General features: G+C 46.4%; 1 protein-coding gene across 2 annotated transcripts in view; it reads left to right on the forward strand.

The window, feature by feature from the left end:
* The window catches only part of TOGARAM1 (TOG array regulator of axonemal microtubules 1), a 1,414,449-nt gene that overhangs the window by 554,349 nt on the left and 833,059 nt on the right, over positions 1-27,041 (forward strand). The window contains exon 12 of one of the 2 annotated variants that reach the window (XM_069637490.1): positions 13,199-13,327. The exons of the other annotated variant lie outside the window; for it this stretch is intronic. Within the exon in view, the coding sequence (XP_069493591.1) occupies positions 13,199-13,327 (129 nt within the window). The remainder of the gene's footprint in view (positions 1-13,198; positions 13,328-27,041) is intronic. 2 annotated transcript variants of the gene reach the window in all.

Genomic DNA, 27,041 nt, shown 5'->3' on the forward strand with positions numbered 1-27,041 from the left:
GCCCTGCAGACGCCCCTTCCTCTTGGAGGAGTGGAGATCCTGACAAGGTGAGGGAGCGGTCAGAGGGGCATCCTGCTATGTGGGATGTCCATCTAGCGCCCCCTTCGGGGGCTTGGACAGCCTCTTAGCGGTGTCAGCTCCCATTGGGCCCCCCCACCACCCATGGAGATTTACTGAATTCTAATGGTAAGACTTGATTGTTTTATGCAACGGATCATTGTTTTAGCTTACGCTTTTATTATACATAAGGGAAGTATATTGTTATATACATAGATTTTGCTGTATTAGTATGCAAGTTCATGATTATTGGAATTACAATCCAATAAACCCAATTGAAATCCTTCATCGGTATATCACACAAGTAGATTGCACTTGAAAGAAAAGAGATAAATGCAGGCCTGAGCACTGTCACAGATGGACTCCTGGACACACTAACTCCTAGCAAGAGAGGGTTCAAGGGTTGTTATCAACAAGTTGAAGAGAGTTTCGCTAAGGGCTGTCAATCACGTTCCTTCTTCTGTCCTCCCATCTCTTCCTCCCAGTTTCCTTTTGCTCCCTCTTTTTTGCTGCCCTGCTGATGTTCTACTACTACTCTCCCTCACTCGCTGCTACTAATACTGTGCCCTTTCTGCTCTACTTCTTCCCCCTCTCCACTCTACTACTCTCCTCACATCTCCTCTCTACTACTCTCCCCTCGCTACACTCCTTCCACACCTTCTCCCACAGTTACCCCTCTTTCACTCTCCCAGTCACTGTTCTAGTTAATCTCCCTCACACCCCTATCCCCTCAAATGGTTGTCCAGCTCTGCTGCTCTGTCCTTCATCTGCTTGGGTTCTCGTAGTGTTCCGCCTTCTCCCTTGACCTCACCTGAACAACCCACCCTGCCTCTTTACCAGTGTCCACATTTTAAGCTCCTGCTCCTCCTCCCTTTGGCCCTGTGCCCCACCTGGTTCCCCGGCCAATTATTATTATATACAGAGAGGAGGCTCTGAAAAATCTCTAAAGCCCCACTCCCTCTTTACATGCGGGTCCACTGGAGTTTTGCCGTGGCTGACAGCCAATTCTCCAGGATGCTGATGTTCACCACGGCTCTCTTGGCTGGGTTGCTTGTTTTTTCCTCTACCTCAAGGATGTCCAGGCTTTGTAATCCTCAGAGTGGAATAAGAAGACGGGCCAGAACAAGCCGATGAATTTATGGAGTGAAAATCAGTGGTACTAGACTTGTACTGGCACAGGTAGCAGGGACAGACTGGGGCCCTCCTAACTCGCTCACCCCACCTCTGAGGCAGGACTGGCTCTGGCAAACACTCTGGTAGGCCTCCTGCTCCAGGTTGAGATGGGTTTCCGAGACCTCCTGGCCCCTCTTGACGGGGTAAGGTCCCTGAGCCTCTCACAGCGCACATATGCAGCGCTGAGAAAAGGTTTGTGAAGAAAGATAATTACAGAAATTCCATGCTTTTACTGTAATAGCCTTCTTGAATCGAAACCAGTCTTGATCTAAGCATCCAACAGGGTTAGATCAACCAATTCCAAGACATTTAAAGCAAATGCTGTATGTATTGGACAAACAATGAGTAGTTAAAATACTGAATCCACTATTATTTCAAATGGAGGGGGAAAAGTGACTACTTTTGGCAGTCAAGCTCCACTCTGGAGATGTTTATGCCACTAAGGGTGAATAGCCTACTTTATATAGTCTTATGAACATCAGTTGTCTGATTTAGAGCAGGAATGTACTATATGACACAGTTGTCAATAAGCCATGTGACTTCTACCCACACCCCGGCTTTCACCCAGTGTGGTAGGGATACTTTTTGCGCCTTTAACTTTGTCTTTTGCAGCTTTGTGTTTCTTGTGCGATGGGTCCAAGAAAAGCTGGTTGCAATGAATATTTTCCTGCCGTGTTTTTATATTTCCGCATGCACTTTTGCATTTTTCTGAATAATGCCTTTTACTGTACTATGGGCCTTATTATGAGTTGGGCGGTAAGTGGTAATATTGGTGGTAACTCTGTTACTGCCAACTTTACCACTACGTCAAATTATAACTTACAGAAATGTTGGTGGTAATACCTCTGGCCGAATGACCACCGGCGGAATTACCTACATCGGTAACTCTGATAAGAATTTGACAGAATAAGATGCAGAGGTAATTCCGTGGGTGGAATTGTATTGTATTGTTTATTTACTTATAGAGCACACCGGGCCGTTAGGCAACTGGGCGCTTTTGGGCATCTTAGGTTACAGTTATATAAATATCTTACATTTCTTATGTTACAGTTACAAGTTAATGTTGCATGACTATCTTACATTTCTTATATTTGACACAGTTAATGTTGCATGAATATCTTACATTTCTTATCTTATATTTCTTTTGTTACGGTTATCTTATATTTCTTATGTTACAGTTGCAGGCATATCTTACAAGTTACATATAGGATATTAGGATATATATACAGTTAATGGTGACAAAAAGGATAGGAAAATGGCATAAGGAAAGGGGGGAGGTGTCTAAGAAACCGGTCGTTCAAAGGAGAGGTGTCAGCAGTCGTTGGTTTGTAGCCAGAGTTTAACATTAGTTTTGAACAGGTGAAAGGAGGGAATTGCTCTAAGTGGGTCCGGAATGGAGTTCCATAGATCTGCAGCCAATACTGGCAAGCTTGAGCCTCCTGTTCTTTTCAGATTGAAGTTTGGGATTCTGATGCTGTTGGATTGGGCCTTCCTAATGGGGCATTCAGATGTGTACCTAGTAAATTTCTCAGTGAGGTATGCGGGTGCTTTGTTGTTAAGACAGTTGTTTGTAATGTTCAGGGTTTTAAATTTGATACGGTCATTGATGGACAGCCAGTTAACAGTTCTTGTATGGTCAGAAATATGTTGACCTTTGGGGATGCCTAGTACTGTTCTGAGGGCGTTGTTTTGCAGGGTTTGGAGTTCATGGGTGTTGTGTTTGCTGGTACCTGGATAAGTGCATTACGGTAGTCTAATTTAGATAGGATAAGGGCTTGTGCGATGGTGATGCAACTGTCCGTAGACAGGAATGGCTTGCATGCGTGAATTAGCTTGCAGGTGTAGCTGGTTGCTGATGCTGTGGCATTGACCTGCTTGTTAAGATTGAGCGTTGAGTCTAAGTAGAAACCTAACATTTTAACTTCTTGGCTACGTTAATTTTGATACCGTCAATAGCAAAGGATTTGTATAGATGGGAAAGTTTGTTTAATTTGCTGGTTGATCCAACGATTAAGAGCTCGGTTTTATCTTAAGACATAAGCCGTGTGTAGCCATCCAAGTTTGAATGATTTGGTATATTTTGTTTGAGGATGGTGTCTTTGTCGTAATCTCCTTGGATTGGAATGAGGATCTGGGTGTCGTCAGTATAATTAGTATATGAGACACCCAGTTTATCCAAGATATCAGAGGGGCTTTGTAAAAATATTATACAAAGTGGGGGCGACGCATGATCCCTGAGGAACCCCACAGGTGATGGGAACTGGGTCAGCGGCTGAACTAGGTGAAAAGACTCTTATAGTTCTATTATAGTTCTATCCCAAAAAACAAAAACCCATTACCGTCATATTACAAGTAAAAAAACTGCAGAATGACCTAAAAAAATCTGAGTTCATTCTTCAAAAAAACCCATCACAATTATCTCCACCAAAGAAGGTGGAGGTAAATGCATACAGGTGCCACAAATTGAGGCCCAGATGCACCAGAGCCACTCGGGTGGAGTATAGAAAGCCCACCCCCACGCCCGACCCACACCCAACAAACATGCAGCCACAAGCAGACATAGATTATGGGCTCCACAACCTGCCACTCTACATTGAGCTACAGCAGCATGCTGGACCACAGCAGGGAATGATACAGGCGCAACCAAGGCGTAGGAGACGCATACAGCGGAGGGCACCAATACCACATGTCCGACCATCCCCCTGGACACTCACGGACAGGCAATTAATCCCCTCATACGAACTGGACCGTCCAACCATCGCCGACCTGCTCACCCTGACACAGGCCCAACTGCAGTGTGCCATTTCCATCCGAACAGCCACCCCCCTTGCTGAAGCTTGTTGCCGTTTTAAATTTATTTGGCACACATGCCTTGCAGCACACAGTAGGAACACTGCATGGCATGTCTCAGCCCCCATTTTCAAAGGTGCTAGACAAAGTCCTGGATGCCTTAATGATGCACGCACATCTCCATGCCAATCACCCACGCACAGATGCATGTAGCAAAGGCAAGGTTCTACAGCATAGCACATTTGCCCAACACAATAGCGGCATTGGACTGCACCCATGTGGTGTTGGTACCACCCCAGACAACTGAACAGGCATACCGCAACTGGTAACAATATCACTCTATGAACGTGCAGATGACCTGTGATGCCGATCTCACCATCAGTCACTGCATTGCCCGATATCCTGGTGCAACACATGATGCGCTGATTCTGCGCAACAGCACCCTGCCTGCGTACATGGAGAGGTACAGAGGACAGCACACCTGGGTCGTGGGTAAGTAGCACTCAGACCTGACTGCCAAAATCACTCACATGGAACACGTCAGTAGTATTAAAGTGAATGAACCACAAGTACCATGATGCAATGACGATACCCAGAATAGGCCACGCACTCTGACTCACACCAGGACACAGACTTGACACATGATAAATCGGGGCATCCAGCCATGCAAGGCAGCACCACGCAATCAGGTAAACGTTCAACCCATGTAAGCATATACATGTACCCCACATGGCGTTGTGCCATACCGTACCTTACCAGTGCATTACCAATGTCACATCATTGACAGACTACACATGACTGCCGACTCCCACAATTAATATGACTGTAAGGCAGCCATGTTGACCATGCCCCAACAACCCCGATGCACACAAGGTGCCCATCCACTGAGACATGCGGTATAGCACGAACTGACCGAATTTAAAAGTCCGACCCCAGCGAAATACCTAAAACAAACACCACGAAATGTTCGGACTACCAAAAGTCTGAACTTTTCGTGGTGTGAGTTAGGTGTTTCGGTGGGGTCGGATTTTGGGCTGGGGGATTGTCCCTTGCAATCCCTGCTCACTGTAGTGAGCGTTGTGTTGCGGGAGACAACCCCGCCAAATGAAGAAAAAAAAAAGCCGGGCGCTGCAGGGGTGTCCACCTGCAATACTCCGCTCACTAAACTTTATAGTATAGTGAGCGAGGCATGTGGGGGAAATCCCCTGCAGCTTGCGAAAAAAGAAAAGGACCCTGCGGAACTGGTTCCCGATCACGGAAGTGAAAGGGAACTGGCGCTGCAGGGACACAGCGTGAAGGAAAGGTAAGTTAGGGTGTGGGTGTGTTGGGGGTGTGGGTGGGGGTGTGTTAAGGGTGTGGGTTGGGGTGTGGGTTTGTAGGGGTTTTAAATGCGTTTTCGCATGGGAAATGTACAAACCTTTTGTGGAGCAAACATTTCCGTAGCTGACTTTTCCGCAACGGAAAAATCACGCAGATCCGAGACATGCACATAGGACCATGCACGTCAGGACCATGCACGTCAGGACCATGCACGTCAGGACCATGCACGTCAGGACCATGCACTTGTACCACGGACAACACACCGCCATGTCCCACACAGTCCATTCATGTGTTGCAGGTGACGCTGAATACCCGCAGTTGCCATGGATAATGACCCCTCCCCCTGGGCAAACCTGCTAAACCGCAGGAGATAGTATGTTAATGATGCACATAGGAGAACAAGATCATGCATTGAGAGGACATTTGGCCTTCTGAAATACTAGTTCAGGTGCCTACATCAGAGGCGGTGCACTGATGTACAACCCCAATAAAGTAGGAGAAATCATTGTGGTCTGCGCCATGCTGCACAACATGTGCATATGCAGGAATGTAGCAATGCCCGCAGATGAGGACCATGACCCCCCCTAGCTCTGATGAGGAAGAGGCTGGAGGAGTGCACTGGGCCCCCAAGGCTCTACATGGGGAAGCAAGGGGAAGGTCGGATGGTCCGCCAGGAGCTCATATACAATCATTTTTTACCCCAGAGACATGACACCCATACATGCAATGAATGCATCTGTCTAAATTGCATTAAATTGATACTACCAATATGAAGAAGATTCAAGTGTATTTTTAATACTGGCAGCAAAGCAACATCATCCCCCTACAACAACTACCACCACCTCCCAACAACAACCACAACCCCTCCCCCAACAACTACCACTTGCATTAGAGCTTACACTTATCCTCCTTGTCTGATGGTCTTTCAGCATTTGCGGCACGCCATTGTGGGCACCTGGGCAGGGTCTGTGTTGACCCCTCATTAGGGGTAGCGGACTGCGAGTTCCCCTGCATGCTCCCCCGTAGATGTTCCAGGCTCAAACGTATGGCTCTAGCCATGGTCTCATGTGACAAGGTCTTTTGTTTTGCAGCTCCTGGAACCCATGGCTGGTGAGAAACAGGCTTGCATTGCATGCGACTGAGCTCCTGCATAGACGGTCAATTGACTGCAACAAGCGTCTCGCGAGACCCCTGGATGCAGTCATGCATGACCTTGGCATGCCCCCCAAGTGTTCCTGTGCAATGGTGCGCATTTCTGCTTGCCTCTGTTCCATCTGGTCCAGACGGTCCCAGATGGCCTAGAGTGTGAGTGTAGGCCATGGCAGTGATGTTAGCATTTGGACATGTCCCTCAAGCTGGGCATGATGTGGAGCATCCTTGGCCTAATCGTCTGAGTCCTACGCATAGCGCAGGGCACGGTGGACATCATACTGGGATGGTGGTGTGTGCAGTGGTGAGAGGCTGCGCAGGTGTAGGACTCGGGTGAAAAATTGCAGATGGGGGGAATATAGGTGGCTGGTTGCAGGGAAAGCACCCTCATACTAGTCTACATCTGTGCCAGCAGTGGCCTGCTGCAGTGATTGCTGGCTGTCATCCTCACCCTGATCCACCTGTGCATCCTCAGTCTGGCCCGATGTGGCACTGTCTTGGCATCTTCTTGGTGGCACAGATCGCACATCTGGGGTCTGTGTTGGCTCTGTGGGCTTCTCCATCGATGTCAGGAGAATCTGTCGGTGGCCTGGTGCTTCTTCTTGGGTGGCACACTCCCACTCCCTGAACTGCCTTGGCCTGGCTTCTTGCTGCCAGTGGTTTTTGCTGGTGTCATGGTTGGTCCAGCCTCCTGGGACATTTCCTGGGTGTATTGAGTTCCTGTTGGGACAAATTGACATGTGCGTTACCGCATTGTTGCTGATGTGCTTTGGAAAACAACATTCACTGTCACTTGTGCTATGCTATCAATGTGTGCTGGGCCTCCTGGGGGGACTGGCATCTGTTGGCCACAGGTACATTGCTTCTGGATGCCCCAGTGTGAGTTGGCCTGCTATATATGGAGGGGCATCAAAGGGATTAGTTGGCCCATGGGCTGTCCTGTGCAGTGGTGTGTCTGGACTGTTGGTGACAGGTATTTGATGGTGCAGTCAGGTGGGTGGAGTGCATTTGGTTGTGTGTGGGTCAGGTGGACATGTTGTCAGATGTGTACTCCTCAATGTGTCTGTACATGGGCCATGGTAGCCGAGGAGCTTGTGGCTGTGACACAACTATCAACTGTTGTGCATCCATGGATGTGCATCCATGGGTTGGGACAAGCTGCATGGGTGCATGTTGGTTATGTTGGCTGTGCATGGGTTTCATGTAAGGAGGGTCCAGTGGTCACTGGTTGCTGTCAATGGGGCCTGGAGCGTCACATGGATGGTGATAACTTTCTGCCTGCAGGGTTTTGCAGTCATCGTTGTAGGTGTTACTGTGGTACTCACCAGATTCAGCTTGGTTGCTGGCTCCTAGCTCTGCTGTGCCCACGCCCTCGTTCCTGACCATGTGCAGTATCCCACTGACCATCTCCTCCCACACTGTCTGTAGCAGAGGTTCTACTGTGCCACCTCCAGTGGCAGCAGTCTCCCGGCGGTGATTGGAGATGAGGGTCCTGAACCTGAGGTCATTCCACCTCTTCTTCATGTCCTCTACATCACGTTGGACGTGCCCTATGGCCAGCACCTTGTCCCTGATTTCAGCCTATATGTGGTGTTTGCGCTGTTGGCTGGTCTTCCTGTGAGATGCCCCATATAGCTCATCTGAGTTGGCAACCCCTTGCTCTGCCAACGCTGTGAGCTTCTGTTTGCTGAATTTGGGCTTACGCTGCCTCATATCGGGCACCCTGCCTTTCCCTTTCCTATGGACATGTTTGGCCTTACCTGGGTGTCTGGATTGCACTCCTCTCTCGAGATATTGAATGGATTGCGTTTTTCTAAATGGCTGCAGTGGAGCTTCCTTTTTTAGCGATGACTAATTACCGCAGGCAGAATTTCCACGGATCGCCATGGCAGTAACAGTAATTCTGCCATTTCTTGACAGATAAACATCGTACCACAGAGTTTTAAGCGGTAACTCCACTAGACGGAATTACCATGGCAGCCATTGGTGTGTGTGTGTGCATGCACCCGCCAGGTTGTAATTCGGCAGTGAATCAGTTGCGATGCATGGCGGTAACGGTAAATTTTCCACTGCGGATTTACTGCTCAATTACTGCCAAACTCGTAATGAGGCCACATATGCTCTAAAATGGCAGTAACACAAGATTTCGCACTGTGCTTTGGACATCATGTATGGGAGCTTTCCTCCTTCCCTCTCAGGGCTGAACTGCCATATATGGTATGCTTTTTTCTGGGCAAAGCCTCGACATCCCTGGGAAAAGCCACGGTACGTGTTTGTGGCCAGATGTGGGATCAGGGACTGTCGGGTCATAGTCCACATCCTGGCCAAAGTGTCTGCCACTGGGCTGATGTAATGGGCAGAGTCTCTCCATAATTGGACAGCCCCTGCCAGTTAGAAGAATGCAGATCCTTATCATTGGTTGGTGACTCGAGCTCGAATTTAAGATCAAAGGACTCCTGCACCCATTCTTCAGATCATTGAAAATTAGCATTCCACTGGAGACCCATGGATCATTGTTGCGGCCAACCAGAACGGTCTTCAGCAACCGTCTTGGTGAAGCCCTGCTTCTTTTTCTGATCTCCTGAAGGCCTCGGTCAGTGCTTCAACCCTTCAACCAGTGGGAGCAACCAGGTTTGACCCCTGGTCGGTGATTGTACACTTTGAAGCCTCGGAGGAGTCTGTGGATCAGCCTATGAACTGAGCACCACCCTTCTGGCCTACCTTACTGCATCCTTTACCGTCCTAAGTTTGGACTTGGGACTCGGACCCCAAAATAGTGAGACAAGAGGTCTTTCCTTACAGCACGAAGAGGGGCCTTGCTGTGCCTACTTCTTTGTCACTGCCACAAGGGTAATCTTCTGCTGCCTGATCGTGGTGTTCATCGCTCTCCCCTGTCTGCATTCTATCCTGGAGGTCCTCTGAGGTTGTCCCTATTGTGGTGGTTCTTTTTTCATTGTGCCAGTTTGGTCTAGCTGTCCACTGCCAGGAAGCGGACTAACCAGATGTTAATCCTTATGCCGAAAGTGGCCTCTGCAACAACGACCACTTGAACACCTCCAATGGAACCAATGCATCAAGTAAGTGGGCCAAGTGGTTTTAGAAGCCTTAAAAGTGGTATCTGACAGAATCTGAGTACACAGGGTGAGTTAGCATACCTATTGCTACCCCCACGCTCCACACGGTTTAATGAGTGAAGGTCATAGTTGTGATAGGTCAAGTTCTGGCCAAGGATCTCCCGTCCCGCCAGGCTTCCCCTAAGGTGGTAGGATTCCTAAGAACTTCTTCCTAGAACTTTGCGTGCTTTGTTCTTCACTATTTGAGACACTTACACCTACATGTTGGCCTTACTTACACTTGTTCACCCTTAAGACTCTGAGCCCCGGGCAGAGGGTTGCATTTGGGTCTTGCGACTTTTGAGTCACTAGGCCTCATCTGCTTTAGCAAAGGAAGGACTCATCACATTATAAGTAAATTAAATCTAGTATGTTACCTTATTTTCATAATGCTGTGTTTTGTTTTTCTACTCTTTACATTATGTACCTGTTTTATTGCTTATCTTTGTTTTCTTCACTTGCTTTATTACAATAGTGTTCTATCCAACTGATCTGTGTGAAAAGTAAAGTGCCGGTGCTCTTTAGCAAGAGCACAAGAAGGTGAATGTACATATTTTGATAGTGTATGTTTAGCAGTTTATTTACCCTTGATTTATAAGAGTTGGTTCAAGATCTAATAAATATGACTGTACTTTCATTCATTTTACTTAACTTGAATTATTAAGAGTGCTCTGTGTCTGCTTAACTGAACCCTTCACCACTTCCACACTGTCCTCGGTTTAAGCCTTTTTGCTCAGGCATACTACTTTGATAGAGTTTGGCTAGACATTTGTGTCTTTCCTGTTCACCAGAATAGTGGCCTCTCAGAATTTGTCCACAAGGCCGATTCTGAAAGTCCATCTTAAAGGAATGGTTCGCCCAAAATGTTTTATTGCCCAAAAAGATGGGCAATAATAAAACAAATATACTCAATTTTTTTTTTTAAGTTCCTATGTAAAATTTTGAGGAATTCAAGCTCAAAAACCGCAGCATTTTCAAACACATTAACGTTGTATTTATGTTTGCGGTCGCTTCAAAAGCTACCGCAAACATAAATACAATGTTTTTAAAGCTGCGGTTTTAACTTAGAAAAAAACCGCAGCTAGTGCTCATTTTTAAAAAATAAATAAATAGCACTTACCGAGATTCAGCTGCAGCTTTTCTGCCTGTAGTCTCCGGTCCGTGTCCTCCGAGTCCCGGCACCAATGGAGGAAAAGCCACCCAGTGGTAGATTTTGTTTACTACAGCTGGCTGGCTGTTCCTTCATTAGTGCCGCAAAAGCCAGCACAGGCGGGCATCCATTTCACAAAATGGATGCGCCCATGTGCTTGCTTTTCCAATTTTTGAGCTTGAATTGCTCAGAATTTTACATCAGAACTTTAAAAAAAAAGTGTGAGTATATTTGTTTTATTATTGCCCATCTTTTTGGGCAATAACATTTTTTGGGCGAAGCATTCCTTTAACAGTAACCATATCTCCAACTTTCTCTTTTGAGTTTAAGGACAATGTCCAGCAATACATTACATGAAGTAAAGGTGGTAGTCTAATACTCTCCATAAAATGAGCTTGCTCTTGATTAAAGAAGGCATTTGATCTCACTTCACCACTAAAACACACTCTCTTCTTCCTCTCCCTCTCTTGGCCCCACTCTGGCCACTGCCCCCTCTCCTCCTCCTTTCTCCTCTCTCTCCAACATCGGATGTTTCTAGACCAGTCCAATCTATGAAGGTGTTGTCCAAACAGGTGCTCCCATGCTCTTCCAGAACCATCGAGGACCACATCAACTCCCTCGCTCCAGCCTTGTCCGATTTCTGCAATCACACTTTCGCCACTGGATTTTTCCCCTCTCTCCTCAAGCACTCCCTTGTGCACCCCCTCCTAAAAAAGCCTTCTGCTGATCCCATCTGTCCGGCAAACTATCGCCCAATCCCTAACTCTTTTTCATCTCCCAGCTTACTCCCCACTCTGAATCTGTTGGCTGTCTCCATGATCACCAGTCTGGCATCAGAGCAGCCAGAGGCACAGAAACTTCCCTCCCGAAAACCTGTGATGATCTGCTCGCTAATCTTGATTCCAGCCTTCCTTCTGTCCCCTCCCTTCTTGAACTTTCCTGTTTTTGACATGGTCAATCACGCCATCCTCATGAATAGACTCTATGAGAACATGGGCATCATGGATCAGGCTTTGGCGTGATTGACCTCCTTCCTCCTGGACCGACCCTCCCAGGTCCAACTTGGGTCCTTTCTCTCCATCACCTCTCTTGCCATATCCTCTCACCCTGGCTCTTCAATGTCTACTTGGACCCTTTGGGCCACATGATCTCTACCCTCTCTTCTATCTTTCAGTGTTATGCAGATGACACGCAGCTCTCTTTCAGGCTCCCCTCAGCCTCCTTGCTCATTCCTGACTGTCTTTCCACGATTCAGGTATGGTGCACCTCTTGTGATCTCTGCCTTAATGCCAGTAAGACGGATCTCATTGCGACCCCTCCTCCCACTTTCCCCCTCTCACTCTGGCTGCCCTCGCTGGGCCCTCTACCTTCGCCTTCCTATGAGGCAAAAAAACCTTGGAGTCATCTTGGGCTCCACTCTCTCCTTCTCTCCTCGCATCACGGACATTGCCAAGATGACCCACTATCAGCTGCTCCTCGCCATGGGTATTATTCCCTCACTTTCCCCCAGAAGCTCGCTGTCTCCAGAGCCCTGGTTCTCTCTAGGCTGTACTACTGCAACAGCCTCTTTCTCAATCTGCATTCCTCGTCTCTGCCCTCTGCAACTAATCCTGAACAAGACTGCGAGACTTGTCCTTGGCCTCAAGCCCAGGGACTGCATCTCTCCAGCACTGAAATCTCTCCTCTGGCTCCCGGTGGCTGCAAGGATCACGTTCAAGACCCTCTGCATCATCAGACTTGACCCAGACCACCTAAAGTTCCGGAAGCAGCTCAAGTCCCTCTCCCTCTCCCTCCTCCCCCCCCACCTGGGTACCAGTCTCCCCTGCACTGCCTCTGGGCAAACCGCGTACGTAGGAACTGTAAATAACCCTATAGTCTCCTGCACTTTGCGTTGTCACACTTGCACGATCTAAATGACACAAGGCCTAGTAAGATGGTTTGTCTTGTCGTGCCTAGAAACACTTGTGTACAGGCACATTATAAATGACATATTGTATAAATTATAAAATAAATTAGGGCAGGAACTATCAACTCCAGTCTGGCATGGCCACATAGAGCCAGTATATACATTTTAAACCTCTGGGGCAATTCCCATAACACCATCAATGCTGTTCTCTCAAAAATAGGTATTTTAATATAATACTGTAATTCAATGTTCTTTAAAGTATCGAAAAGCAGTTATTCCAGACGACTGGCTACTTTAGAAGTCCATGCAGATTTTATCCTGTAGCAACGATTAAAATGTATTTTTACTGAAAATGTTTTTTGGGGTAAATGTATGATAATTATTTGCATGTCGCGCTGTCAGATAAATGTAAGTTACGTGATGGCAGAACAGAAAATGTTTGATTGGGTGGGTTTCACAATGTCATCCTTATTAATTTCTATTGTGTATATTTAGTTTGACAATGCGACTTGCCCATCTTTTGTTTGTAATGTTTCCCAGGTTTAAGTGTCAATGGAGATGTGCTAATGAAATCAACGCAAGAATCCTTCAGTTTAGAAAATACTTCATGCGGTCCTCCTCCATTAAGAAGAGCCTCAAGTTTGAGGGCAACTATTTTGCCAAATTCGGGTATGATGCTGTTGTAAATCACTCAGAAGTGTTGTCAACAGGTTGCACAAGTTCTGTAAAGAGTGTATCAACATTATGTGTAATTGCTGTTCGTGCAACAACAAAAAGAATTTTGTAAGAGAAATGTAGCTATTAGTGCATCAGGACATTACATTTCTTCTCTAGATAGGGTTTAATGTTTTCAAAAGACAATTGTGACAAGGCCTGCTTTACAGGCCTTGTCAGTAATGGGATGGAGTACACCCCAAAAATGTCCTGGTGCTTGCACAAGTGTGTACGGACCTCCTCCCATCACCACCACCTTACCTATGATGACGGAAAACACTGACTGGGGAAAGCCACAGCAGGAAGCAGTAGAGGGAAGCCACCACGCAGCAGTAGCTCGCACTTCTTTGCAGCACACAGCCAGCAGCCTAACACCGGCCATGCGAGAAAATGGTCTAGCAAAGTCTCCAGAAATCTATACACCATTCAGAAAAGGAGGCCTTATTAATGAGGCTCCCACATTCTTACCAGATATATTAAGATTGAAGGCCTTATGGAACAGGGACTCCAGCTCCTCAGAAACCCTTCCACATTCCTTGCCAGAGAGTCTTCCAGAAAAAGGGATGGGGCTTACAAACCCTTTTTGAAGCCTCCCTAAAAACTCCCTCTGCCACTCCGTGCTAGTAAAGATTTCATATTTGTATGTAATTTTCCCTCCATGTGGCAACCCCCAAACTTTCTGCTGTTGTTTTACACCCTGATCTAGACTTTGCCAGAGAAGCGCAGCCTTCTGCCGCACTCCTCTGGGCTTTCGCTCCATTCTTATGGGGAAACTGACATGCCCTTAAAACAGTCCGTACTGGGAGACTTTGTTTCCCTTAGTCCTTTCCTCATGTTTCAGCTTTTGTGTAACATGAAACAAGAGTGCACTGTAACTTACTTTACCGCACTCTTGGGTCTCTAGTCATTCCCAAGGCCCTAGAAACTCTCGCTGGACTTATTATGAACTGTACAAGTGTGTCACGGACAGGACTGGTGGCAGCTATCGTTTCTCTTGTGTTCTGAACCCTTTTTCGCCATGTTATCCGCTCTTACTGCGTTTGGCACAAATGAGTGGCCAGCTCCAAAATGGCCATGCCACGAGGTTCTTTGTCCTGTCCTCTGACCGTCTTGCCCCTTCACCTTCCCCAGTTCGAGCCGACCCGGGTCCGTCCTTATTTGGTCATGCACTTTCCCGCGAAACCCAATGCTTTTGCTGGCTTCTGCATGCCTTGTGTGTGCCTCCAGGATGTGGGCAGGGATGTCTGTTCCCAATACACATCCCGGCTGCCATAGAGTCTGGAGTGTCCTGAATGCCTGGGACCACCGTGGTCCGTGATAGATCCACGTATGGTGTGAGTGTTTGTGAGCAGATCTCCCATTGGGCCCTCCCTGTTTTGGCGCGAAGGGAACTTTGGATAAGAGGAGGCTGAAAACACCACTACCATGTCGATCTCCTGAGTTCACACCGAACGAGAGATAAGGAGCCAAGTATCCTGCAACAAGAAGCTGAGTCGAGGAACCGCTGGTGACCCACTGAAGGTTTGGCACCCTGAACTGCTGTCGTCCTGAGAGACCCCTCGGCATCTGATTGTCCTAGAAGGTCTGCGAAGGCGCTTCAACCCATTGGAATAGTGGGATCAACTATTCCCGGCACCTTCATCAAACCCTGCAAGTAAGCCTCTTCGGAAGTGTCCCTGGGCCAACCAGTGGGCTGACCAGCTTATGCAGAACGCTTTGCTCTGTCACCGCCGCCGTTTCAGGGAAGCCCTCGAAACTTGGTTTACTGCTTGCTCTGCATCCCCGGCACCCTCACACCGAATTTCGTACACTTGGCATTCCCAGGTCGGAAGTGAGACGAGTGCGCCCGGACCAGAGTAAACGCGGTTGCCATGTTGCCCTGTTGCGGTAACAACCTGTGCATGTCCGCTGCATTTGGGACACCCTTGACCCTGCATCCTGCTACACAGAATCTACACGGTGTCGAGACGTCCCGATCATTGCAGCTGAACCTGCCAGCAACGTGAAATGAACTGGAGAAGTCTGGGTCTGCCTGCATCGGGGACCGGTGAGTAGTCCATACCCCAACCGGTGGCCCCTCGCGCAGGATCCCGTTTCTTTTCTACCGCTGTTGCGAAATAGCAACTCTATCCCGCACTCACCCTGCCTCTGCCCACAAGTGGAGGCCTTGCTTGAGTAGTGGGGACTTGTTCTGCATCGCTTCATTCACCTTCCTGAACTGCCTGAGACACTTGAAGAGTCCCTACTTTATCCATTGGCACCCGCACGTGCAGGTACTTTTGAGCATAAGGCTCCTCTCTTCGTAGGGCTCGGACTTCCTCCTAGTTAGGTGTATTTCAGATGTCGAACTGGGTCTAATGATTACTTGCACTGCCTGTTTTCCTCCCCATCTAGGTGGTCTACATATTACATGCTCATAACTCCTTAGACCCCTCGGTCTTGTATATATATTGTATTGATTGTGATGTGTTGGTTTACTTTCGTATTATTGTGATTCTTTGCTATGGTCGATGTTACAAAGGCCTTGTAATGTGTCTATATCTTTAATATAACACCAGTCTTGAGTAATTTGTAAGTGTCCTTGCTTTGTGTGTTCATTGAGGTCTTTCCGTCACCCTCACCCCTCTTGAGACTTAGTCTTGACCGCCGCCATTGCTACCCTGATTGGTCTGGCTTGTCCAGAGGTTACCCTGTTCTAAGAAACTAGGCTGGCCTTCTGAACCTCTGCCCCTCCAGGTCGGAGTTCAGAAATCCATCTTAACACTCCCCCTTGTGCCAAGTAAGTGATTGGATAGGGTGAGTAGCCAATCCTGGGAGGGATGAGGTATTTAAAGAGGTGTGAGTGTGCTAGTGTGGGTTCGTTGCTTGAGGACAGGAGAAGGAGGACATCCAAGAGACCAGAGGAGACGAGAGTGACTGGATTAAAGAGGCTATTTTTAGGAAGGTAGTCTGTGGAGTGTTTGTGTGAGAAAGAAGATAGTTAGTATTAGAGGTAGAATGGAATAGGGTAGTGTCAGAGAGGGATAGTAGTAGGAGCAGAGGTAGCAGTAGTAGTTGTTGGGAGTAAAGGTAGTAGGCGGTGGGAGTAGCGAGGGAAGAATACAAGTGGTAGGGGGGGCTAGTCGGTTGTACAGATGTGTGCATGGCACCATATCCCTGGGTAAGCAGAGCACCATATGCCTGGGTTCTGTAGCAGTGAGAAGGGTGTACAGGGCACAATATCCCTGAGAGTCAATGAGGGTCGAACCAGGGTTAGTAGAGTGTGTGCAGGACACCATATCCCCGGGTTCTGTAACAGTGAGAGCGGTTTGCAGGGCACCATATCCCCGAGTGGCTTGGAGCAGTAAAGGTAGTAGAGAGGTAATGGTAGTAGGGAAAGTGGAACAGTAGTAGAGCAGGAAGAACAACAGTGAGTGGCAGAGTTGGAGGGGTCATTTGCATTAAGTGAGATAGAAATTATAAGGAGCGGAATAGCAAGAGGTGGGCAAGTAGAGCGGGAGGAAGGAGGGAAAAGGAACCAAGGTAGAGGGATAGTTGCAAGTGCAAGTGGCAGTAAAGAATAGGAGTGGGAAAGGAAGTAAGATCGAATGGTGGATGTAGGAAAAGCGGAGTGAGAGATTGGAGGGACAGTAACGTGGTAGGAGAATAGATTAAGAGATTAGTACAGGAAAGGGTCAAGTGTGAGAGGTTGTGAAAGGAGTATGTAGGATGCTTTGTGGAAGAAGGCACCCTTCCCTATTCCCGGAGAGACTATAGGCGAGGGAAAATTAAAAGTTTCCTTGGGAGACAGGTAGTCAGCATCTTAGGGAAAACACCTATAGTCCTAGTTAGAAAGACCGATATGTGTTACCGATAGGTAGTGGCTAACAGCCCGGTAGGGACGTCGGAGGCTAGGACCTGGGTGCCAGGGAAGTTGAGAGAGCAAAGGGGCGGCCTTAGCGCCAATCATCCCCAGTCGTTTAGACCACAAAGAATCGAGAACAGAAGCAGCCATTCTGACTATTATGTTTTTTTCAAATAAATACCCTTGGACTTTTCATAAGAGTCAGCGTGGTTATTTGTGATGGGACATCCTGTCACAGTGATTCCATGACTTCAGTCTTTACGAACATTATTTGGTATTTATGCTTGCTCCATTTCTTCAGAAAACCGTGTAAAAAAATGATCATGTATTCAAGGTTGAACCAAAAGCTAGAAGATTTCTATTGTGATGTGAATTTTAAATTGATCAAAAAAGCACCATTTTGTCTACATTGAACAGTTTGGTATTTCATTCATTTAGGCACACAAGATTGATCAGAATCAGGGACTACTTAATGTAAACCTTACATGTCACAGCCCAGTTGCGATGCTGAGAAGTTCAGATACTCATTCGTTTTTGTTTACCTAGCTTTAGCCAGTGAAGAAATGCAGCTTACTGTCAAGTTGGAGCTTGTGGGATTCGATTTCATAGTGTACTTGGACAACCTAGCAAATAAGCACATCCTCTGTGCCAAAAGGCCATGAGTTTCTTTTTTTTTATTATAAAAGGTTAGGACTGGTGTGGGCTTTCTCCTTGCTCTCCTCCAAGGTCTGATATTTCATCAAAGATCTGGGAACACACACACACTTCTCAAACATCATTGACTGCTGCTGCTTGTAGTGTTTTCAGATGCACACTTTCTGGGCCCTACCTTTCATAAACAAACATGGTCTGAATGCATCGGCACCATCCCTGTATTTATATGCTTGAGAGGAACATGTATCCTCATTTTGTACACAGAATGAATTGCTACAATTTGTTGAGTGTTCAATTGATTTAGTTTTCCATTAAATGGTCATCTTTACATGAGAATTTAACTCCTATGTTTGTTGGAAAACATTTTGGAAGTACTCATCCTTGTTTGCTCCTGATCCAAAGTACACACCGCACAGAGAAACCTAATATTGCATTAATGCTCAATTTTTAGACATTAATTATAACATTCGATGGTCGTGCACCTTGAGCATACTTGAATTCCTCTCATGGTTGAACTATGAATTCAGTCAGATGGCCAGCAAGTACCCTCCTGAAGTTGCTGTGCTTGACTGAATGTACATCAACACATTCAGCAATGACCTTATGAACACAGTTTGAAAAAACCATCCTAACATTCATGCAGATACTCCTAATTATTAACTGTCACAGAAACATTCAAATTTCATGAATTGGGTCCAGTCAAAAACGAGCCTCCAAGGGTTCATGGACAAAATAAAATGCATTTCTTATTTAAGCTCTGTTCTGAGATGTAGTTTTATGTGTTGAAGCAATGTGAAATGCAGTTGATTAACGTGAAATATTCTGCTAAACTATATATTTGTTAAAAGTTGGGTTGCCATATTTGTGCCTGATTTTCCTTTCTTTTACTGGTCTGATAGTTTTCCTCCATGTCCTACAAATTCCATGGCGCTGCATGACTTACATTGCAAATGGCAACAAGTGGCAAAGTCTTGAAGGAAACAATTTTCCCATCAAGGGGTGATATAATGATGATCCCATAAGGGTATTATTACAAAATTAGCAATCCACGCATTGGTTGCTCCAAACTGTTTAGTAACCTCTTGATGTGGGCAACCCCACCTTTATTAACTTGTCTGCTGTATAGTTGATGCTTGCTTATGAGCCAGTAATGGCTGATTCTTTTAAGGTTTTTTGGGGGGGGGAATGCTTGCCACTTCTCCATCTTGTTTAAGTATTTACAAATGTTAAATCTGATAGCATTGAGCCACAGCTGGTTTGATCTGATTAAGTCCTATTTGGGACCTGTTTTGGTTCTAGTGCCTCTGCTCACAAAACATTGCTTCAGCAGTTTTCTTAGTAGCTGCTAGTTTCTCTGGGAAGCTGACTACCATTTTGATGCCCCGTGTTATGAAGTCCCATCTCTGAGGCCACCCATCCCTGACTTCTGTTAGGCCACCTGCATGACCCCAATCACCAATTCAGACTTGTGCTTGGATAATGAGACTTCCCTTGAAAATGCAGCTGAGTGCAAGCAGGAGAGAGGAGGAAGGACAGGCAAGGGAAAGGAATGTGTTGGAGGAGGGAACAACTGGGAGAGTGGATGAAGGAGTAAAGAGTGCAAAGGTGGTGCTGGAGGGAAGAAAGATCAGGGAGAAGCATAAAATGTGTGAAAGGGAGCGATTGGCATTTTAGGAAGGAGAGGTGGAGGAGTAGGGTAAGGAAAAGGATAGGAAAGGTAACCCCAGATGCGGCGGAGGGGAGGGATGCAGGAAAGCATCAGATACAGGAAGAGGTTGGAGACAAAAAATAATCAGAAAATGAAGAGGATGACTGTGATAAGGAGGGGCTAAGGAGACATTGAACTTTGGAACTCAGGACCACAATCCTTATGACAAACTGATATTATTATTTGTATTTATTTGGTGTATATAGCGCTTTACACCAAAGCGCTGCACATTATAACAGGGTACATTTATCAATAACAAAAATAACAGTAACAATAGAAGCAAGATACAATTTGAATCAGACCAACAAAGCAGTATGTGGCGCAATTAGACAGAAGGGAAGGGAGTGGAGGAGTAGAACTGGGAGGAGGGAGGAATGGGAAGGAGGAGGGAGATGGAGGGGTAGGGAAGAGGATGGAGTCGAGGGGGAGAGGAGGGAGCTGATAAAGGGGGAGAAGGAGGGTAAGGTAAGGGATAGGGGAGTGGAATCATGGCAGGGAATGTAGAGGGAGAGATTTAAGGGAGGTGCAGAATGAGGAAAAGGTAGAGATAGAGCGGATTGAGAGAGTTAAGGAGTTCCAGTGAAGGGGAGCTAGGAGTTGGAAAGAGCGGAAGCAGGAGGAGACACAAGGGGAAGGAGGAACAGTGAGGAGGAAGTGGTCAGCAGAGCGAAGAGGGCGAGAGGGAGTATAGAAAGAGAGAAGGGAAGAGAGATAAGGGGGAGCAAGATTATGGAGAGATTTGAAGACTAAGCAGAGACAATGAAATTTAAGTTGGGAGTGAAAAGGAAGCCAGCCAAGGGAGGCAGAGATGGAATCACGGGAGGTGAGGAGACAGAGTACGGATGGCCGAATGGTAGATAGATTTGAGGGGGGAGAGATGTGAAGTGGGTAGACCAAAGAGTAAGGAGGAGCAGTAGAAGAGGCGAGAGAAGATTAGGGAGGAGATTAAAAGTTTAGTGGCATGGAAATTAAGAGAGGTGCAGACTTTACGAATGTTATAGAGGTGGAAGCGACAGGCACGAGAGGTGAGAGAGATATGATGGGGAAAAAGTGAGACAAGAGTTGAAGTAAATGCCTAAGTTGCGAGCATGGGGGGAGAAAGTAAGGATAGAGGGATGAAAGTGAATGAAAGGAGGAGAGGGAAGGGGAAGAAAAGTACCTCAGTTTTGTCAGAGTTAAGGGAAAGAAAGCGAGAAGACATCCAGTCTTTAATGGCAGTAAGATAGGACGAGAGTTTAAGGTGGAGGTCAGGAGAGAAGAAAGAGAAGGAAAGAAAGAGCTTCGTGTCGTCAGCATAGAAGTGGTGAGAGATGCCAAATGAGGAGATGACGGGGGCCTTCCACACTGTTGTCTGAAGAATTCGTTTTTTTCTCTTTACTTAAATCACTGGCACGGTGTACGATAATTATGGTGTTTGCATTACCAGATGTTAAGGTATTTATCTTTCGTCTGATACCTTTGCTTGGAGATGGAAACAATTTCTCATTGGAAAAAGATTTTTTAGAACAAATTTCAACAACACTAACAAAAAGTCCCTTGCAGCACAGCTACTATTCCAGCAGTTTTCAAAATGTGCTAAATGTTGGGATCAGCAAGTAGGGACTATTGGGTGCAAAGTCCTCTTTTTCCCCGATGTGGTAGCCCGGTGTGCTTTTTGCTAGATTCTTTGGTTTGTGACTTTTCCTACTTGCCAGCCTTAATCTTGTTAGTGTTTGGGCCATCCTGAAGGTCGGCTGCTGGTCATTACTGCTTCACGCTGTAAGCAGGAAGTGTTTTGTTTTTGCTTCAATCGGCATGCCATGTGCCACTTCGTAGAGGGACAATTCTGGTTCTCTACCCTTGCTGCGCCTCCCCTCTCACTTGTCTCTGGGTCCTAAAGGACCCCATGATCCTCTCTGGTGTAGCATTCATTGCCAGCTCAGTGTGGCCAGAACCTGAGATGGTAGCCAGACACCAGATCGACTTTCTCTCCACCCACCAGTGGTCTCTCCCTGCACATGCATAGGTTATCATTTACCAATTCAAAAGCCACAGTGCATGTGCTTTCTCAGGCTCTCTGCCCCACTACACCTGAAGATGATTACTTCGTCCGCTTTGAAGGCAGCTTGGCGCAGCTTTCAGTGCTTCACAACTGCGTTCATGAAGTGTTAACTCCTTCCTGATGGTATTTCTCTAGTTCTTTTTGTTCCTCTGTGATTTTGGTCTTTCCATTTATTCTTGAATTTGTATCATAGTCAAGCTTTTCTCACCTTGTTTGCGTTCTCTGCTGCTCATGTGCGAGTTATACCCTTGCGAATTGGGAAGCCTCTCAATGCACACCAGAAGATGGCTACAGCTGCCACAAGCGGCAGCGAGCCACAACCCCTGGCGCAAGGCATCCAGGTGCTACAGGATGAACTGGGCACTCCTGAGATGACAAATGATGGCATCTGCATATAACTGAACAACCTGAAAATCTAGCTTCAATAGGCTTCTGATGAGATCATTGTGGCTGTACCATTGCCTGCATTTGAGAAACTTCAAGACGACCCACAAAGGTTTTGTGTATTTGGGAATCCGTATCAGGTGCTGTCCTTATTCCAGATGACAGCCTCGCACACTGACAAAACTAAAGTTATGTACATGCTTCGTAACATGACAGGAAGTGCAGCATTCTGGGCTACTACACTCCTTGCCCCAAACTGCATTGCAGTATTATACTTAGCTGACTTTGATGAGGAGTTGCAGTTAACTTTCTGAGACGCTCCCTTCATTAATCCATTGAATATAAATTTCTTGAACTCTGAGGGATTTTGGGACCATGCCACTTCCATCACACATTTTAAGTAACTCGCAGCTGAATTAGTCTGCAACATCCCCTCCTTGGCCACACATTTCCGTAAAGAATTGAGCTCAAAGATGAGCTTGCAAGTGTGGCAGTTTTGCGTACCAGTGCCGCATTGTCTTTTCCGCCCAGATTGACCAATGCCTACAAGAGAGATGTCAAGAATAGCATAAGGGACAACCTTGAATGACTCCTGCCTCAAAGCCGACATTACTCCTGGAGCCTATCTTGAACCTATGCAACTAGGTGAAAGCATAAGAGCTCCTTTATTTGAAAGAGTGAAAGTGCAGTCGAGATGAGCGTCTTTGTGTAAATTGTGAAAAGAATGAGCCCATCCCATCCTCCTGTGGGAAGTTAGATGGCAAAGCCCATGACGGGACAAACAAACCAAGCCCTTCATCAGTGTTAACTCCACATACATCTCCCGCCCACCCATCAATGCCTTTGAGTCTACCTCTTTATTTTTCTGTGCCCAAAAACACATCGGCATTCGGTGGATTCCGGTGCACTCAGAATATATATGGATACTGAGTTTGCCCATCAACACCATGCAGCTTTGAAAGACAAGGCCTAGTCCAAGAACATATATGGGGCTGATGAATTTTCTTGTGTTTCTGGAAATATCTACTAGCAGACAGTACCCCTGGCCATGGCCTAGTCTGAACACAGGAACATTCTGATGCTCAATACAGGTTCTCACCTTCGTGCTCATCCTGGGTTTGATGTCCCTACAGGGACATCAGACTTGTAAAGATTGGGCTACTGCAACCCTTACTTTTGCATCACCATTTTGTCAGTATAACTGCTTCCTCTCAACCTGTAGTACTTGTACGTCCTGTAGCCATGGGCACACCGCAGACTGCTATAGCCGCCGGATCCCTGACTGCCTTCTGCATAACATCTTTCAGGAGCAGGAAGCTTTGGTCCTCTCCCAGGAAAGAGACTGACTGCCCAATAAACCTAAAACTCGGGTTATGCATCACTCATGGAAAGAAATCTACTCCTGGCTGAGTGCAGGAAAAAGCAGTCCTCCAATGGTACATCGCTGACTTGTTAAAGAGAGGGTTCATCCAACCAGCTCAGTCACCTGCAGATGCCCCTCTCTTCTTTTGTGCACCTGAAGAAAAGGGACCACTGGCCTGGCATAGATTACTGTGAGCTAAACTCAATAACCATAAAGAACTGAAATCTCTTGCCTCTCATAGTACCCATGTTAGAGAAACTGCAGGGATTCTACATCATTATGCTGGGCGTGAGAGGGGCCTACAGCTTCCGTTGTGTTCGGCTGAGAGATTATTGAAAAACATTAGGTGAATTTTGGATATTAGGAGTGCCTCTAATGCCCTTTGGATAGTATAACGCCCCACCACATTCCAATGAGTCATCCATGGCGTATTCCGCCAATGCCTAAATAAGTCTGTTGTTGTATACATCGATGACTGTTGAGATGGATTTCTAGAATGTGGCCTGATGAACAGACTTTAGGAGGCCACCGTAATTATAGTGAATAGGTAACTCTCAGAGGTTAGCCAAAACCCAATCAAGGTAAACGTGGAGAGCAGTCATGGCTATTCTCAAAATGTGGGTGGGGCTGGGGGGTTCTACAATGAGCCCACACAGTGAAGCACACAATAACTCAATTTAGACAGGAATGTATAAAAATACAATATTTATTCTAGGCCATAAACACACACTAAAAAATTTAACTAGCAGGTGATATTATCACACAATACTCAATAATAAACATATATTAACCATAGGGGCTTAAAATCCATTCAATTGACTTCAACTCTTCAAGAGGTAAGTAAAGTAATGCAGTATGTGAGAAACTTGAGGGTATTCTCCCACATGGACCTTGATAAACCCTTATTCAGGTGACCATTGGCGGGCTGGCGCTCTCGGATCCCAACCCTGGGGTGGGCGAGCGAAGGAGGATCACCTGGGTAGGCGAACCAAGGGTTGTGCTCAGGGATATACCCCAGGTGAGATGCAGTAGTATACTGGAGAAGGAGGAGAGGGAGACCTTTTGTAGGCTGTACTACATCTGCATCCCTTCCTCCCATTGAATCTCTCCTGCCAAAATCCCATAACACCTTTGTGTTTAACGAATGCTCTAGGATCCCAATCTCTGTTGCACCCAGAAACTATCTCTCCCAGATGCCCTCTTTTTTATGGTTTCCTATCTGAATACACCCAATTGTTGTTCTCCACGTCCCTCTGCTTATTCTTTTCCAAAGACCCAGTCTATTTAACAAAACACTACCGTTCCCACAATCTTGCCTGTTTATTTCACAATAATTATCCCGGTAATTCCCGTCTGTTTCACGCACCCTATCAATATCACCCTTCTGAGTTTATCAAACCTCCTGGTACGAGGATTGTAATTCCATACAGCACCTTTTTTCCATCCTACCCCGCAGGACAATCAAACACACTAACCATCCCCTTTCTGACACGAACACTGTCTTACCCCGCAAAAGATAGCTGACTAATAAAACTGTTTACCGGACATGTCCCAACCTAAGGAAGGGCCAGGCAATTGACAAGAACCTCACACGCCTGACAGCCCTTTCCTTTCCCCACAGGGATAAAAGGTGGAGCACAAGAGCACACGACGAGCAAGGCAGACCGCACGTCGAGAGAGCGAACTAAGCACGGCAGTTTAAGAGGAGGAGAAAGACGGCACAAAGCGAGAGGGTGGCGACTAGAGAAGTGACCTTGCCCTTTCCAACCAAGGCCTGTGAAACCTTTGCGGAAGGGATCGTAAGATCGCAAACAATAGCCAGCGTGTGTTGCAGCAGATGACATCGGTACACGAGACCCTCAGCTGATAATCAAGCAGGGGAAAGACGCTTGACTCAGTGGTACCAACCTTGACTCCAAAGAGAAAGAAAGCCAAGCGGTTCATCACAGCCGGTGTGTCGAGGGGAGAGCCAATAAGAAACTGAACTTTGTTGAACGAAAAGTAGCAAACTGCTAATTGGACTGTGAAAGCATAAAGAACTATTGATACTAAAAAGGGTAAAACCAGAAACTGAGGAGTCCAGCACCAGTGGGTGTTCACTCAGGAAACTCTGGGCGATTACCCGATTGTTGGAACTACCACTACAAGAAGGCCATGGGAAAGGTGAGAAAAGGGGTCAAAATGGTCATACAGGAGTCCAGTAAAATCCTCTGTACAGTCTAAAATCTTTGACCGACAGATGATTCTGAAGCTAAGAGAAGCCAATCCCGCCTCAAACTGATGACAAAGTTGACAAGAGTGAATCCAAAGGAGGGATGCTGATAAACAAGGGGCGAAGTCTAAAGTCCAAACATACAGTGTGTTGACAAGAGTGAATGTTGCATACAAAAGTGCATTGAATGCCATAGTGAACCAGATGGATGGAGGCGAACGGTCGAGTAGGATCTGAGCCTAGGGTGAGAAGCCAACACCCATCGGCCCGTGAATGCAACCAAGAGCAGGGAAAGTCTTTGATCTCATGCTGTGCAAGAGTGAACCCGACAGAGAGAAGCTGATATTCGAGAGGCGTCTGAGCCTGGAAGAGGGGAAGCCAGAGGTGAAGAGCTATTGCCAAAGTAGAACCAGAGAAGAACTCTAGAACTTTTTGTTGGACTTTTGTTTTGCTACTTTGAACCGGTCTGGCCCTCTGAAGCAAGAAAACTTAACTACAGAAGGTCCTGATATCATTAAGAACTTTTTGTGGTTCTGAAGAGTGGAATCAAGGAGTGAAAAGGCACTGCCCAGCGGCATCACCCAAATTGCGTACAGAAAGGAACTTTTGGTTATTATTTTGAAACCCATCAGATCCTCAGAGGCAAGAGACTTTTTGTAGAAAAGAGTCTTAACCATTGAAGGCCCTGATTGCTGAGAGCGGAACTGTTGGCTCATGCTGGGAAAGCTCGAGCTGTGCTCCAGAATCCTAGCTTATCCCATGCTTAAAATGTGGTTAAGGGAGACCCCAACTACCGCATCCTGACTTATTATTTGTGAACACTTCCTTCTTTTTTTAAGAACATTATCGCACACTTCTTTTGTATTTAGCGTAAGAATTGGAAATAGGTTTTTCTTAGTATAGGCCCTTTTATTTGATAAAGACACCACTAGGAATGCCTTATTATTGTTTGATGGTTGAAGCTTGCTCCAATCTACGATTTAGGTTTAGATTAGGCGTTTTCCAACCTACCTATACAGTTTAATAAACACCCTTGAACTGTGATCCCTTGTTTCTGACTTTACTGTTGTCACCATGAGTTCCTTACAAGTAACGATGGAACCAAGTCACAATTTGATTTCCCCAACTTCAGCAGTCCAATCCCTAAGAAGAATGGGGCCTTATGCCCAAAAGTCACAAGAGCCACAATGCTACCCCGCAGAATATATCTGTAGCAAGTAAGTTACTTGTGGTGGTGATTGTTCAAAAGAAGAGATGCAACAAAGTTACCGGGTAATTAAAATGTGTTATCTTTTAGATGGTACTACCCAGGCTCGACAACCAAAAAGCAGTGGAATGGAAGGGTAGAATGCAAGAGACTGGTTCTCATGTTATCCTAGGTAGGGCAGGGGGGAGAAAAATGCTTTGCCTTTATTTACCCCTGTGACTCAGATTATCCCAGGTGTCTTGATGGGTTGACTGGG

Source organism: Ambystoma mexicanum, chromosome 14 (genome assembly GCF_040938575.1).
Source record: "Ambystoma mexicanum isolate Mex_15411 chromosome 14, UKY_AmexF1_1, whole genome shotgun sequence".
NCBI classification, from domain to species: domain Eukaryota; kingdom Metazoa; phylum Chordata; class Amphibia; order Caudata; family Ambystomatidae; genus Ambystoma; species Ambystoma mexicanum.